Source organism: Leuciscus leuciscus, assembly GCF_965113295.1.
Source record: "Leuciscus leuciscus genome assembly, chromosome: 4".
NCBI lineage: Eukaryota > Metazoa > Chordata > Actinopteri > Cypriniformes > Leuciscidae > Leuciscus > Leuciscus leuciscus.
The window spans coordinates 51604012-51619844 of NC_138728.1; the positions used below are offsets into that span (position 1 = coordinate 51604012).

Here is a 15833-nt window from a genome sequence, read left to right on the forward strand (position 1 = left end):
TTCCATGGCGGATGGCTATTATAACGGCTGATTTGCCAGGAGCAGTTCACAGCCGAGGAGACCGACGTTCTCGTCAGGGATGTAAAACACAGAGAAGTGACATTGGGGATGGAGAAAAACATCCAAATTAGCTTCGGTTAAACAGGCTCATTTGGATAAATATAGCTATAAATGCTAGCTGGCAACAAAGGATTCCATTCATTATGCACTGAGACAAAAATGCGTTTGCCCACCTATCTAAATGTAAGAAACACGGTGAATAAGCCCCATTTAAAAAAACGGTGGAGTGTTCCTTTAAGTGACAGCATATGTTATATGGTACAATTTCTGGTAAGCTACGTTTTTTTATTATTGCTTGACACAAATTTCACAATTTCAATTCAATTCAATTCAATTCTTGTGATTTGATATTGACTCATTTGGATAAATATTAGGTACAGAAGACAGGCCTTAATTTTCCCCAAGAAAAAAGATCCCACCTAATGCTGTAAACCACAGAGAGCCCTATCAGCTGGTACTATTATTTAAAGGTTAAAAATAACTCAAATTAAATATAATGCATTTTTTATTATAATAACAACTTTATTTAATGATATAAGTAAAATATAATAAATATGTAATATAGTACACATATTTAGCAAAATATTCGCAATAGGCTAGCAATTTTTTTCTGCTAGCCAACTACGTGTTATATATTATGGTCATTAAAGGGTAATTAAACCCTAAACCAACTTTTTTTAGTTAACCCTCTGAGGTCTGAGCTGTTTTCTGGGCCTGGAGGTGTTCTGACATGCTCTGACATTTGTGTTTTTTTCTGTTACTAGTGACATTTTCATGGCTAAAGTCTAATTACACTGTATTTAGCACAAACTCTGCTACAATAATATATCAGCAGCATGTATGTAAAAGTTTGTAGTTTTGAGATAATGACATTTATGCGTGGTTTGTGAAAATAAATAAATTCTCACTGAAATAAGGCCATGAAACCCATACTGATTATTTCTTCACAAGACTTTTGAAAATTGTATGACATAGCCTAGAATATTTGCTCCAAAACTATGTGAAAATCACCCTGACTGCTCATTCAGATAAGACAATATATTGATTTAAAATTTCTAAGACGTGTTTTGTGTGACAAAGCCATATTCGAAGAGGCGTGATCATCTCATGAATATGTAAGCCTTCAACACCTGAGAAAGACAAAGACACTCCCCTAACTGCCCTATTAGGAGCGATCAGGCCCTGTCATTCAGAGCAACCTTGCACAAAGAATGAGGAGATTTAAAAAAGAATGGCTTTTAGATTGTTTGGATTTATTTACAACACAACACAATCCAAAAATACAAATGACAAAAGAGCACATTGAAAACAATGATCTAAAGACAGAGACCTTTGTGCCATTCCTAAAAACATACCTTTCATTTCCAAGGTGTTTGATTTTCACTTTACCATGTTCATGTACAGAGACTCATGTGAATGTTGAAGTCAGCAGGACTCAGTTGCATCTGGTCCCTGAAAGAAAAGAAAAAAGTGAACATACTGGTATCAAGAGAAACTAGGCCTGCACGATTTTGGGAATACATTTTAGATTTTTCTGGTTAAAATTGCTTTTTAAAATTCACAGAATACACACACACACACACACACACACACACACACACACACACACACACACACAAACAAATGTTTCCAACAATATATAATATAAAGAACACCATATTTGTTGTGCCTTGTAGGCATAAGCTATGTGCAGTACTGCATAAAATAATTTTATTTTACAAAGCAGCCTATAAATCTTCCAAAAGATTTCAGTAACAATGCTAGAGAAAAATATATTGATTATCTTATGTTACTTCAAATGTTTCCATTCGTTATGATGATATGAAATGAGATAATAGTAAAAACATAAAGCCTAATGTTTGGTGCATTTTTCCTTTCAAACGCAATCGCGCTCCAAAATATGATACATTCAAACCCACAGCGCGCTCCAAAATATGATACTCAAACCCACAGCGCGCTCCAAAATATGAACGCCATCGCGCTCCAAAATATGATACATTCAAACCCACAGCGCGCTCCAAAATATTAAACATTATGGTTATACATATCTATGTTTGAGCAGATATCCACAAACAGTATTTAACAGGAAACACGGGTCTAAATAGTATAATATTCACCATATATCTAGCAACAGTTCAACTGCAATGTGAAGTTTATGCAACAATACCATAAACTAATAAGTAAGAATTTCTTACCTTACATCTTTCTTGTCTTCAAATCGCGTTCTTCTTCTTCTGATGTAAATCCAATGTAAGCTCAGACGTGTCTTCCAAACTCGACGAAAAGCAGAGACTTGTGAAGTGTTTTGGTGTTTTGTGTTTGAGGTAACGAGGGCGTTCGCGTTCCATGTGGAGATTTGCATGTGAATCTCTTTTGCGCGAGTGGGCGTGTCGAATTAAAAGTAATTAGCAAGCGTTTGAGATACTGGACATCCTGTTGGTTTTATACAAATTACTTAAACAGAGAATATTTGTTTTCAGTTTGAATCCGATCATTTAAAAGTACACACTTAAATGTGTATAAAGGTTTATGGCTCATAAATGTGTGACAAGTATTCGCTGAGTTTTGTTTCAGTTTATAGACGTGCTCAAGAAAAAAAAGTTCACCGCGACGGAGAGGCAGAACGCACACCCTGTTTATTTTCTTTATTTTACAAAAGCACAATGTTTTGATTTGATTGTAAGTGGACACATACAAAAGTAGAAATATCACAGATTCTTTTTTTATATTTCTTTTTTCTGTATAACCATAAATGACGGAGTAATTTAAGTTTATTGTACTACAATGTGAAGAAAATCCAGCAAAACGCGGGGGCGCGTTTTCCGACCTCAGAGGGTTAATGATCTGTAAGAATGGGGCTTTATTAGTGCTGTTCATTGATTCAAGTAACTTTTTTGACATTTGGGTATAAAGTGATTTAATTCTACAATATATGGTGTAAAAACGTCTGAGTGCTGCCCTCTTTAGGTTGAACGGTGGCTACTGCAGTTGAATTTTCCTATTGGATGTTTGCGGTGGTATGTGACGTAAGCGGTGGCACGTGACGTAAGCAAGTTCCAGCTCACCACGCCCTTGGTACGAGCTAGCGTAGATTTATCTGTATTTAGTTCAGTGGTCAGGAGAGTATGTAGGTGTAGTGTTGCTGGTTGTAACAGCACTGCTGGACTGCATAGCTTTCCAGAAGACTTGGAAATTAGGCGCCAGTGGTTGCATGCACTTGGCCTGGAAGACCGTGAGTGTGAAACCTGCATTTTACGCGGGATTGCTTTTCCAACGCAATAGAGGTGGAAATGGGCTTCTCCACACAGCTCGCGCTGAAAAGCGACGCAGTGCCAAACGCTGCTCCTCCTGCATGGACTCCACCACCGCAGCGGCGTCTTGATGTGAGTGGCGCATGATGTGAAAATGCGCCGGCGCATTTTGCTGGATTTTTGCACATAGCGGCAAAATATGAATATGCCTACAGAGATCGCGCACTATTGACATCAACTCGATAAAACTCATCAGATGCATCATGCATGTACTTTACGTTGTCTTGCGACCCTGTGAGTCACTCTCCATTGTCCCCCCAATGAGAATATACTGAGAATATACTATCGGTTATCTACTCAAAATATATGTAGAATTTAAGGCTGCACGATATTGAAGGAAAATGCGATATGCGATAACTCTTCAAATAATGCGATATTCGATATAATGCTTAAAAAGTGTGTAAAGTAAACTTAAATTATCTTTGAAATATATTTAAAATGATATAACCTACATACTGTACGTGTTTCACATTCTTTTTGTAACAAGAAAACATCCCTACAACTTCTGAAAGTGAACAGCAGTGTTTTACTGTAGCATGAATAATTAAATGTAAAAATAAACACTCTGCTTAGTTATCACTGTATGAATTAAATATATACTGATTCTTATTAAAGCTACAAAAGTTATTCAGCCAAGAGCAGTGAGTGATTTTCTCTTTGTCTTTTGTTCATGACCCCAGTTATTGCAAGGTGTTGCGATATGCGTATCGTGATATATACATTTGCGATATTTCGATAATTTCTATATATTGTGCAGCCCTAGTAGAAGTTTAAAATGTTAGCATTTGTTGATTGACAAGGCTGTCTGTCTGTTGGCCGCATGAACAGACTTTCTGGAGAGCTGATGATACTATAGCAGGACACATGCCCTTTGACCTGCTCGATCTTGGAGGCTTTTTTCCGTTAAATACCCTAAAAGTTAGTCCTTAAGTCCGTAATTCCAGATGTGTAAAATACAAAACACATCTACACATGAGAGGTCTTCAGAAGTCGTAAATTCATGGGTCAGTGGGTCACCTGAGAATATTTAATTTCCCTTAAAAGCCAAAGATTAAGCTAAATGACACTAGTTTCCAGCGTTCGTAATTTTTCTTTTATAAAATGTACTTTACTTTTCTTATTTCTACAAAGGTTCAATTTCAACTAATTTCCTTGCAAGTATAAAGTAAAAAATATGATATATAACATGTCTGATGCAATGTTTTTGCAAAGAAATAGGTGCTGCAAAACTCCAAACAGTTCCTCACACAATGACAGCATTGAGGACGGTCAACGGCTCAGGTCAATTGGTGAAAACACTGCATGTGTAAGGTAGTTTTCCAGATTACCCCAAAACCAAATACTGTATTACACTTTTCAAAGGATAATCTAGCTTTAAAGTTAGAATAAAAAGTTAAAACCAAACATATCTTCATACCTGTTGTGTTCTGACACAAAGCCATTAACTGATCCTTTTTGTTTTATAAATTTACTTTTTCTTATTTCTACAAATATCAGCCTGATAAATATGGAGTTAATACAATCATGCTACCAAATACATCTGACACAACGTTTTTAAGAAAAAGCAGTGTTTTAAAATACAACTAAAGCAGATGATTTTTCTTTTGACAGTCCTACAGAAATGCATGTTCAGGAATAGTGCAAACATGCAATGTTCGAGAAAGCTAATATTGGTCTCACCAACAACGCAAAACTTTGTGTGTTTTATGATCCAGGCATTGCTTTACTAAAAGAAAATATTATGGAAGTAATTTTCAAACTGTAAATATACCATATTTTATTTATTAATATTAATAAAGGCCTGAGGCATTACAGGTTCTAAATGTTGCGCTTTCTTAAATAAGGATATATTGAACATTTCACATGTGTGAGATGACGTGTGACACTTCATATTTAAAAAAAACAACAACAAAAAAGTTTTTTACATGAGCTCTGATAAATAAAAAAATATACTTTGTTCAAGTCAAGTTTTTCCACAGACCACCGATGTAGAATATTTGTTTTATTAAGACTTTAAATAATTCATTCAATTTAATTGAAAACATCTTTTATTTTTAAAAGACATAATTTAAACGTTTAACTATAAATAACTTTTAAGATTGTACTTTGAAATAAATTCAACACTAACAAAACATTCACAATGTCTCATCCTGATCACTGAACACACACTCCCTTCTGACTCAGAGACTGTCAAACACTAGCCTGGGAAAACCCAGACAAACTTCCGGCAAATTTAGATATGCTCTGCAAGTAGTCTGGCAAAGAGCCCATTCAAGCCCATTTCTAATCCGTCCAAATCGAGGCACCAGTCAACAGAGGTGTGGACTCGAGTCATGTGACTTGGACTCGAGTCATGAATTTGATGACTTCAGACTCGACTCGACAAAATGTACAAAGACTTGCAACTCGACTTGGACTTTAACATCAATGACTCGTGACTTCACTTGGACTTGCGCCTTTTGACTCGAGAAGACTTGCTACTTCCCATGAAAACTGGGGAAAAAAAATGTCCACACGGCCGCGCCGCTCTCAGTTTATCTGCATCTGTGAAAAAAATGTGCACCACCTGTATGCATGCAGCGAGCACGAGCGCTGCCTGCACGACATCCAATCACTGTAGTCCCACGTTGTTTTGATTCGACAGCATATAACGCCCGTTTCACACAAACTCCGTTTGCAGTGCGTATGCGCCAGCGGTGCGTATTTTTTTCCGTACCCATGTTAACAGGTTAGAGCTTTCACACTGCACGCGGTTGCAGTCCGTCGATCCGTTCCAGGTGCGGTGCGTATACAGCAGTGCAGAGATCGTTTCTGCACCGAGTCTATTTCTGCTGTGCTGCACATGTGCTGCACGCGCTGAATTAAAGTGACAGCGCATGTTTCGTGGTCAAAATGAACACAGATTGACCTAAATTTTTTGTAATTTCACCATAAACGCGATTAATTAAATAAAATGTAGTAATCTCACCATAAATGTATTTAATTAAATACTATTTTCACTTTAAGACCAGGGTAAAGCAAGGAAAACTACAATTTACCTCAACAAGGCGACATAATGAACGACACTCGTCGCATTCGTGGAGGTGGAAAAACATGTTCCTTGTGACATGCGCGATTTATTGTATTAATTTAAATATAAAATAAAAGACATGAGAGTCGGCTGTTTTTTTATACAGGTAGCCTACATGGTTAAATATTTGACCACTTGCTTAATATAAGTAGAAGTAATGCATTGAATAATAGGCCTACGTTATTTAAATTGTGTTTAAACGTGCATACGTCTATTAAAGAGTGTATATGTGTACAAAGAGAATCGCAATGCTGAGACGTTAAGACCGGGGTAGCCTAAATCAAGGGAAAATACATATTTCAACAAGGCAACATAACACTCGTCTCATTCGTGGAGGTGGAAAAACAAGTTCTTTGTGACATGCGAGATTTATTGTATAAAGATTTAAATTATGCAAAAGAAAGAGTATGAGTCTGCTGTTTTTGTCAATTTTAAGTTTTAATTTAAAATGTAGGCTATGCGATTTTAATATAAGTAGCCTACATGGTAAAATATTTTACCACTTGCTTGAGCAACTTAAAATATAATTATATAAGAGTAATGCATTAAATAATACGTTGTTTAAATTGTATTTAAACGTGAATACGTCTATTAAAGAGTGTATACGTGTGTACAAAGAGAATCGCAATGCTGACAATTTTTTTTTAAAATAAAAGATGCTAATAACTTCTGGATTTGAAATACAAATAGTGAGTATGTATTTGTGGTACAGCCGCGGATCACGCACTGCAAACGCAGCATATGTGAAAGCACTATTGCGCGTGCTGGTCTTGCACCGCATACGCACTGCAACACGCATTCCAATTATATTATCAGGTTGGTCCAGTTTTTCAGAAGTGATCATTTTGAGGAGTGAGGATTTTATTGATGATATGTTTAAAAAGGTTTAGGCTAAAACGACCCATGTCTATTTGAAAGTTAAACTGTTTTGCAATATGAGGTTAATACAATACAGGACTGAAGCTGCATGCTGTTCATTGTTCTAGTGCAATATGCTGTTGAAATACAAGCATTTTTTGTGAAAATAAAATTTTCTGTTTTTTACTGTATTTGATTAATGTCATTGTATAAAAAGAGGTTTAAATAAATACAAATCTTACTGACGTACATGATTTGTATACATTTTATTTCTGTGGTAAGAGGACTTGAAATGACTCGAAACTAAAATGGTAGGACTTTGGACTCGACTTGAGACTTGTTGGCTTTGACTTTTGACTCGACTCGGGACTTGCCTCATCTTTGACTCGACTTGACTCGGGACTCGAGGGCAAAGACTTGAGACTTACTTGTGACTTGCATAACAATGACTTTGTCCCACCTCTGCCAGTCAATAACGTTGAGGGGGGCTTTACACGATGACGATCGCTCTGATTGATTTTAGGTCTATCCAATTGCATCCAGAGGCATTTGAGCGACGTCCCAAAGCTTGCCTACTTTTTTGCTACACATTCAAAAGTAAATACCTTTTCTTCACAAAAAGAGTACATACTTTTATGGCGTAGTGTAACTTAGGCGAATTGGGACACAGCATATGGCTTTACACGATGACGATCGCTCAGGGGTGCGTTTCCCAAAACCATAGTTGCTAACCTGTTAGGTTGGTTGGCAATGGGAAATTGTACCATAATACCAAATACCAAAATAACTCAGTTAGCAACTATGGTTTTGGGAAACGCACCCCTGATTGGTTTTAGGTCTATCCAATTGCGCCCAGAGGCATTTGAGCAACGTCTGGAAAGGAGTTATTTAATGAAGCTTTGCCAGACCATAACTCAGTTACTATTGAGAATGGTCTGGTTTTAACCAGGCTAGTCAAACACTGATGTGAGAGAGAAACTCTTCAGGAAACATTCTGAGATCTTTTTTTTTTTAACCAACTGCATTTTTGCAATCCCCATTCATATGGTGTATGGACATCGATGTGGTCATAAATCATTTTGACACAAGCTGAATGACATCATCATAACTACTAACATGAACTGTTGACGAAACGCGCTCATGCCAACTAGAGATGAATGCGAGTGAGCAGTAGACACAGAGCTCTTTAATTCACGATCAACCTCGTTTTATTGTTTATCGGTTTATTGTAAAGTGAATTCAACAAGGCTGTGTTTGCTGTCATAAAGATTTCGGTGTCTATAATGTTTATTTCCACTAGATGGCGCTTGTGTACTTCAACACTCATTTATTTCAGCAACTTTTAATCAGTTTGATCTGTATATTTTTATATTTCGACTATTTTATAATGCTTGTTGTGATTTATATACTCAACTGTTGTATATTTGAGCAATAATTATTCTTTTGAAGAGTTTTTTGGGTATATTTTATTTTGTTCCCATCGTGACTTTGTATGTCACTTCCTGGTTTTTTTGCCACGGAAAAATGAGTCAGAACTGCGGTCGGAGTTTTACAGAGCAATTCTGCTGATCATATAAAACGATGTAATCATCGCAAAGTTTAAAGTAGTTCTCTTTATGATCATAAGTCATAAGTCCATTGGTGTGGATGACACGTAGCGAAATATACAGTTTTATCAAGTCAGAACGTCTGAAGCACCGAGAGACACATGTTAAAGCGTTGACCACCCAGCTATCGTCTGAACACTCTCATATGAGCCTGAGTTTAACGCTTTATGCTTAGGCTAGGCAAGCCTCATAGATGTGACATTTTTCTATTGCAATGTTTATGTTGAAATGTTTCCGTTATTTATTAAAGAAAATAATGCAAATCATAACAACCTACTATAAGCCTATTTAATTCTTCATTAATCCTAAAACACAGATGCTGCCGACTAACATCGGTTAGCAAGTAATTTTACGATCATTTATTTTAAATGATTTCACTGTTACAGTTCATAAATCTAGGCCTACTAACAAATTAAAATAACACGAAGTATAAGATGCATAACCTTGACATGCTTTCTTGCTATAGAAAATCTGGGCACACAATGTTAACGTTTAGCCTACTTTGCTAAAATTTGATGCAATAATATAAGCCTACATTTCTTTAGTTCTACATTTGTACTGTAATACAGTATTATGAGTTTGTTTAACTACAATGTTTCACTGGAATTGATCTGCTACCAGTTCTCAACAAGCCACGGCTGATTAGGCAATAGAGAATAAACTGACACTTTTCAAAGTCTGTGATTGTAGCGCCTCTTAGCGGTAAAAGGCAGCAAATACACACCCGCAATTTTATGTCAATGTACTAGTTGCTTGCAGAAGTTTTTATTAAGGTTTTTAGACCATTGTAAACCATTTAACCATTTTGTAAAATCAGACACTGTTCTATTAAATGTACTTGTATAACATCTGTTGCTGTTCTTGGCCCTGTAATTGTTGTTTGCTTTTATACTTTCTTGTGTCCATGTACAGGAAGTACACATATCTCTGTTTTGAATGAGCTCCAACAGCGACAGATGTCTTCATGTTGCCTGTCACCTACATTACAGTCACAGTGAATTAAACCTTACCTTGCTTGTGTTGCTTGTGTTTGTTCTCCAGCTGCTCAGCCAGATTATTCTGGTTCATCTTCCTCAGGATCTCCACTGTGATCTTCACAGCTTCTTCTGGCCCAAAACATGCTGCAATCTTATCCACTGTGTCTAAGATATCTGCTTTCTCCATGTCTTTCTTTGTTATACACTCATGATCATTCTGTAAGTGCCACTTAAACTTCTTCAGATCAGCTTCTACCAGTTCATTCAGTGATTTCTCAAGCAGATCTTCATCAGACGCCATCGTCCTTCACTGATTCACACAGATTCAAAGCTGCAGGATAAAAAGAAAAAGATCTGAAGTAGTTTCACTCCTAACATTTGGACATAAGCACTCAAATGTTATTTAGGTTATGAAATGAAGCTGTGATTGGGTTCGCTGATCGATTGCTCCTGTCTGCCTCGTTGCTTCTGCTGCTGTTGTGTTGGTTTGCGTCTGTAAGCTTTGTATATCTTTCTGTTTTTGAATCATTATTTACTATCATTCCTTGTTGTTTATACTGCTAAATATAACTTACTCAACATCACACATTAACCTGACATAGCTAGCTTCAATCTAAATCATTATTGCTAGCACAACACGCTAGTAATTCGCTAGTCTGTTAGCGTGCCATCCGTGCGCTCTTTATTTATTTATTTATTTTTCTCGCGTGTGGTCGTGCCTTTTACAAGTCCATCAAACTTAGGTGAGTAGGATCAGCCAACAAACACGGTAAGTCATGTCATCTTCTCCTCTTATTGTTACTTGCACCTCATGCAACATGTTTAGCATATCCTTCTGTAACCCGTGTATCAAAATTAACTAAATTAACTGAGGTTAAATGGGCACAGTAGCATTACAATAAAGTTACGTCTAAGTTTGTAAGGAGGATTTGAGACAGCAATTACCACTTGTCAAATAAAGAAAACATTTTGTATTGGTACCAGTTTGTAAACATACAATTGATAAAATAACAACAAAATACAATCATCAGGCCTGTTTGGTAGGGGAGACCGGGGACAGTTGCAACAGGGGATGGTTGCAACATGTCATTTTTCTCCAATCAGAAACAAGCTAGAGTGATGACACTCATACTGCACATGCACAGTTAGACCCTCCCCCCACCAAGAAGACAGTAGACATATTCAACATCTGCTGATGTATTTATTGAACAAAACTTGTTTTGGAGGTATGAAAGTAAATTTTTTCATGAGATATATTTTTGTCATACTGTCCTGAAATGTTGTATGATTTAATCAAAACTTACATAGTTTGAATTGTTGTTGTGTTGACTTCTAAGTGACATGGTTAGCATGTGTCAAAGTCAGTGTGTCTAGCAGGCATATTATATTCTGTCATGGCTGATAGGGTTGGGGACGGTAACTTGCAACATGCTATAAATTGCATGCTTAATAAAAGTTTGTTGCATTGCAAATTGTTAAATTCTTCCCGTCTGACACTGAAATATGGAGAGATTGAATAGCATCTGTAACACCTGCACATCTATGTAGGACTATGTTCTACACATGAACAAACAAAACTCAATAACTGTTATTTGACAAATATGACTAAATAAATAAATAATAGGCTACAATAATATTATTGAAATAAATAATACTATAATATTATAGTAGGCCTAAAACAGTTAATATTTTCAGAATTCTTTGCTCATTGAGACTTAATTAATGAAATTTAAGGTATTTTTAACGTGTTGCAACCGCCCCTGGGTTGTGTTGCAACCGTCCCCTGGGTCGGGGTCAGTTGCAACATCTGACTTCTTCCATTCAAATAAATACTGTGAACGATATGTCATATATAATCATCTTTAAATGGTATGGGTAATTAGCAGACATATGCAAGTTTAATATATACAAATTTGGTTGCTGAGTAATTGAGAGAAATGCAAAAAGTGTTGCAACTGTCCCCGGTCTCCCCTATGACAAATAAAATAAATGGTTCCCCAAACACAGTTCAGAAAGTCTTTTCCTTGTGTTCTTATTTATCTTCTTTTTTCTTTCATAAAGTCTGATCCTTCCAGGAAAGAAATATTGAAGCAGAAAAAGAATAGGAGCAGAAGTAGTCACGTGACAGGAGAAAGATTTACTACCCGGGTAGTTTTAAACTCAGTTTCACTCCAGGTATCCGAAGTGTATGGCGTGTTGTATTCTCTTATCTGTTTGATGACAGATTAAGGATACTGAGCTCGCTCCAGAGAAAGATGCGTTGTGACATCAACTAGGCACTGTTGGCTCGCCGTTCACTCATCCACGGTCAACTCAAGAAGTACACATCAAGAAAAAAAAGAAAAAAAAACCCTGCATAATGCAGAGAACTTGTCACTCATTCACATTCACTTCATCTGAATTGACAACAGATATAAATCACATGAAATTTCTAATCTTTCGCTTTTCTTTCTTCAACTGCAATATAACTTGTTTTACAAAGAAAATCCTGGGAGAATATACCCACTTAATCAACATTAAACAGAGCAATGTCTGACATTATTATTGTATGACTCAAACACTAAATGAAACGTCCTGGTTGCTTATGCAACCCACCGCTCCCTGAAAGAGGAAACGGAGGACGTAGTCGACATCGACTGAATGGGATCACGCTAGGGAGCCTATCTTCTTCGAGCATGCTTGAACAAGCTAATGCGTGCAATGGCGACGTGAATTTGCATCACGCGCTCCGCCCCGCGAGGCGGGTATAAATACGGAAGTGGATGCAAACACCATCTGTTTTTCGCTGTGGTGTGTCAATGGTGGTCCAACTATAGTGGCAAAGGGACTACGTCCTCCGTTCCCTCCTTCAGGGAACGATGGGTTGCATACGCATCAGGTATGATAATTCATGGTAAATTATGCTACAACATGGTAAATCATACTACAACATGGTAAATCATGGTAAACTGTGGCAAATTATGCTAGAATCAAAGTAAATCATGCTAGAACGTGGTAAATTATGGTAAACTATGGGAATTCATCGTAAACTATGGTAAACCGTGTTAGCATGATGCTAGCAACATGCTAATTATGATTAGCAGGTTGCTAGCATGATGCTAACATGATTATAGTTTACCATGATTTCATTTTGCAGAGATATAGGTCTTGCTAAACGGTTGCTAGGGTACTCTGTTTGGTTGCTATGTAGTTGCTTGGGAGCTGCCAATGATGAAACTCCAAAGGCTGCTTGTCAGTATGAATGATATAACTCCCATGCCTCTGTGACATTCAGAATGGAAGATGTCCCTCTTTGGAATTTGGTTGCTAAGGTGCTCGACAATGGTTGCTAGGGCGGGGCTGGAAGTGTTGAGGTGATTCATGATTGGCTGTTTGCTGCCCCGAGTCAAAAAAGACCACCCTCATTTTTCTAAGACACTTATATACAAAGATATCCCTTTGATATCTTTCAATGGAAGTCTATGGACCTTGTTGCTAAGGTGCTCTAAATGGTTTCTAGGGCGTGGCTTGATAGCTTCACAATGATCTTGAGAGACTGATTGGTTGTCTAAGTAAAATGAGCCCGCCCCCTTGTCTCTATGACACTGTGATCCAGAGTTATGATCAATACAAAATCCCTATGCAATTTACCATAGTAGGAGAAACGCATGCAATTCATGGGCCGACCTTCGCCATAGTATCTCTATGGGGCAACTTTTGGGCAGCTCCTGCTCTTGTTCTTACTTGTTCTTCCTGTTCTTACCAGTGGGGATTTCTTTAATGGTAATCCATGAATCAGCTAGCGTTTCCACTGCCAACAGTACCCTTACTTGATAGGCGTGGTGTAGCCTATGCCGGAAAGAAGCGATCAACGTCATTTTCGCGCGAAGAAAGCAACATAAACATAAACATAAACAAAAACAAACAACAACAACAACAACAACAATGGATGACATACAGCAGATCTTGTTCTTGCTTCTCAGCGTGTTTGTCACAAGAAGCCAAGCGCCGACATTAGGTGTTTCTCAATAGCAAGTACGCCAAGTCCGACTCAGGAGAATGACTCTCGAGGACGAGTCCGGTTATTCTGCTAATGGAACAGCGCGCGTCACTCAGCTTGCTCTGCTACTCCGGTTATCTCTGTATGTATATTTTTGGCAACAATAAAATGAAATATGTTATAAAACACCACACTGCCTCTTTTCGTTTTCATTTAAAGAAATCTTAAACATTATAGCCACACAAATGTGGTTCAGGCAACGCGTATTGATTATATTCACTGCATATAACGTTAGCCTATTTATAACAAAACAAAATATAAAAAACAACCCTGCCTCTTTTCGTTTAAATATAATATAAAAATATTAAACATTTTAATATGGTCCAGGCAATATGTACTAAACAACAGATGTTGCAGATCATCTTCGTTGTATTAAAATTTAAAATGACAAAACTCAACCTCTTTTTGTTAAATTTCAGTTTTATCAATATTAGCCATTATAAAAGTATGAGTAAAATGTACAAGAAGCTATACAAATAAAGCACACAATTCAGTCAAACATAGAAAGTCAGCGCTCTAGTCTAACCATACAACGGTAAAGTTAAATAGCTTATAAAGTTATGAAACTTCACTTAGCCCTCAGCCAAAACGATTGGCCAGGGAACAAATTATAGATTCAGGAGACCAAAAAATCACCCGTTAGATATACACAAGACGAATTATATCTCATGTTTAACCACTACAGAGACGCCAGAGTCAGCGGCAAACGTCAGAACGACTAGCCGAGGAAAGGCTGTTCCAGGCGGGGTACATGAGCGCCGAGCACCCGGTGATCGTCTGGATCTCACAACCTGGATCACATTTTCATAAATCTTTATAAATAAACCACAGATTTGAGCTTTAAACAACTACATTCTCGCCTGAAAAACTCTTAAAACTACATTTCATGATGCAAAAACAGTAGTATTATATTTCAACTGTATATTAAAAAAGGGGCTTTTATGTTGTCATTCTCCTTGTAGCACGCACAAGTGACGATACTGTCAACCAATCAACGTTCTGCAGTGAGTCTAGCTCCACCCTTTAGTACCGTACCACTGTGCTAGGTACCCCAACAGAAGGGTACCTAAAAAGTGGTACTGTACGGTTCGGCATTTTGGTACCATTCACAACTTTTGACAGTGGAAAGTTGGAAACGCAAATAATTGCGTACCGTACTGTACCGTACCGTACCGCTCAGTGGAAACGAGCCATGAGACTGCAAGGGAAGCTTGGCTTCCCCTATAATGTCAAAAAAAATTATGGTTAAATATGTACTATTGTGTTAACATTTTATTGACTAAAAATGCGTTAGAACACGTTCATCTCAAAGACTAGTTCGTTCAGAATCAGTGCATATAGCAGGTCGGTTGACTTGATTTCCTTCTCATACATTCCCGCAGCGTCACAGTGCATTTCCCTGTTGAAGCCCAGCGTCCACTGACTTCAATGGGGCTGCTTTGAACAGTTTTTTTCAGTGCTTCAAACTAGATGGTCATTGGATAAATGCTGCGATTATGTCCCGCCCACGGACGCTCAGCGTCTCTGCAGTGAATGAGGAGTGGGCTGGCCTGGACTCCGGGCTTCTGCGTGATGATTGGAGGGTCTGTTGAAAGGCTGCATCTCCTTTTGATTGACAGCTATTTCATACAATAGTGATGGGAAGTTCGGATCATTTTACTGACTCTCTTCGATCTTGTTAATCAAAATGAACAAATCTTTTTTCGAGTCATTTCGTTCATTTAAGGGGCTTTAAATATTATACTTTTAACAGGCAAATTCCCTGAACACATCCACCTATGCAATCTTGATCATATTCTGAATTAAGAAATCATTATAATGCCGTCAAAAATAGTTCACAGGGAACATAAATAATTACTTTACCTTCCGAATCTTTGCTTTCATTTGTCACGTGACGGACACAATGAACAG

The 15833-nt window shown here is 37.4% G+C and overlaps 3 protein-coding genes and 1 long non-coding RNA gene across 4 annotated transcripts in view; 1 reads left to right on the plus strand and 3 right to left on the minus strand.

Annotated features, from left to right (window-relative positions):
* The window catches only part of LOC309496971 (protein NLRC3-like), a 316482-nt gene that overhangs the window by 279425 nt on the left and 21224 nt on the right, over positions 1–15833 (minus strand). The window contains exon 2 of the mRNA XM_082167175.1: positions 9917–10214. Within this exon, the coding sequence (XP_082023301.1) occupies positions 9917–10184 (268 nt within the window). The 5' untranslated portion in view covers positions 10185–10214. The remainder of the gene's footprint in view (positions 1–9916; positions 10215–15833) is intronic.
* The window catches only part of LOC309496969 (protein NLRC3-like), a 213465-nt gene that overhangs the window by 96408 nt on the left and 101224 nt on the right, over positions 1–15833 (minus strand). The gene's annotated exons all lie outside the window — the stretch shown is intronic.
* Positions 1–15833, plus strand: part of LOC309497034 (uncharacterized protein) — a 221368-nt gene that overhangs the window by 50298 nt on the left and 155237 nt on the right. The gene's annotated exons all lie outside the window — the stretch shown is intronic.
* LOC309497109 lies at positions 7551–9309 on the minus strand. Its single transcript, XR_014205391.1, has 2 exons — positions 8120–9309; positions 7551–7995 (listed from the first exon to the last, which is right to left on the minus strand). It is a non-coding gene; the product is annotated as an uncharacterized lncRNA (long non-coding RNA).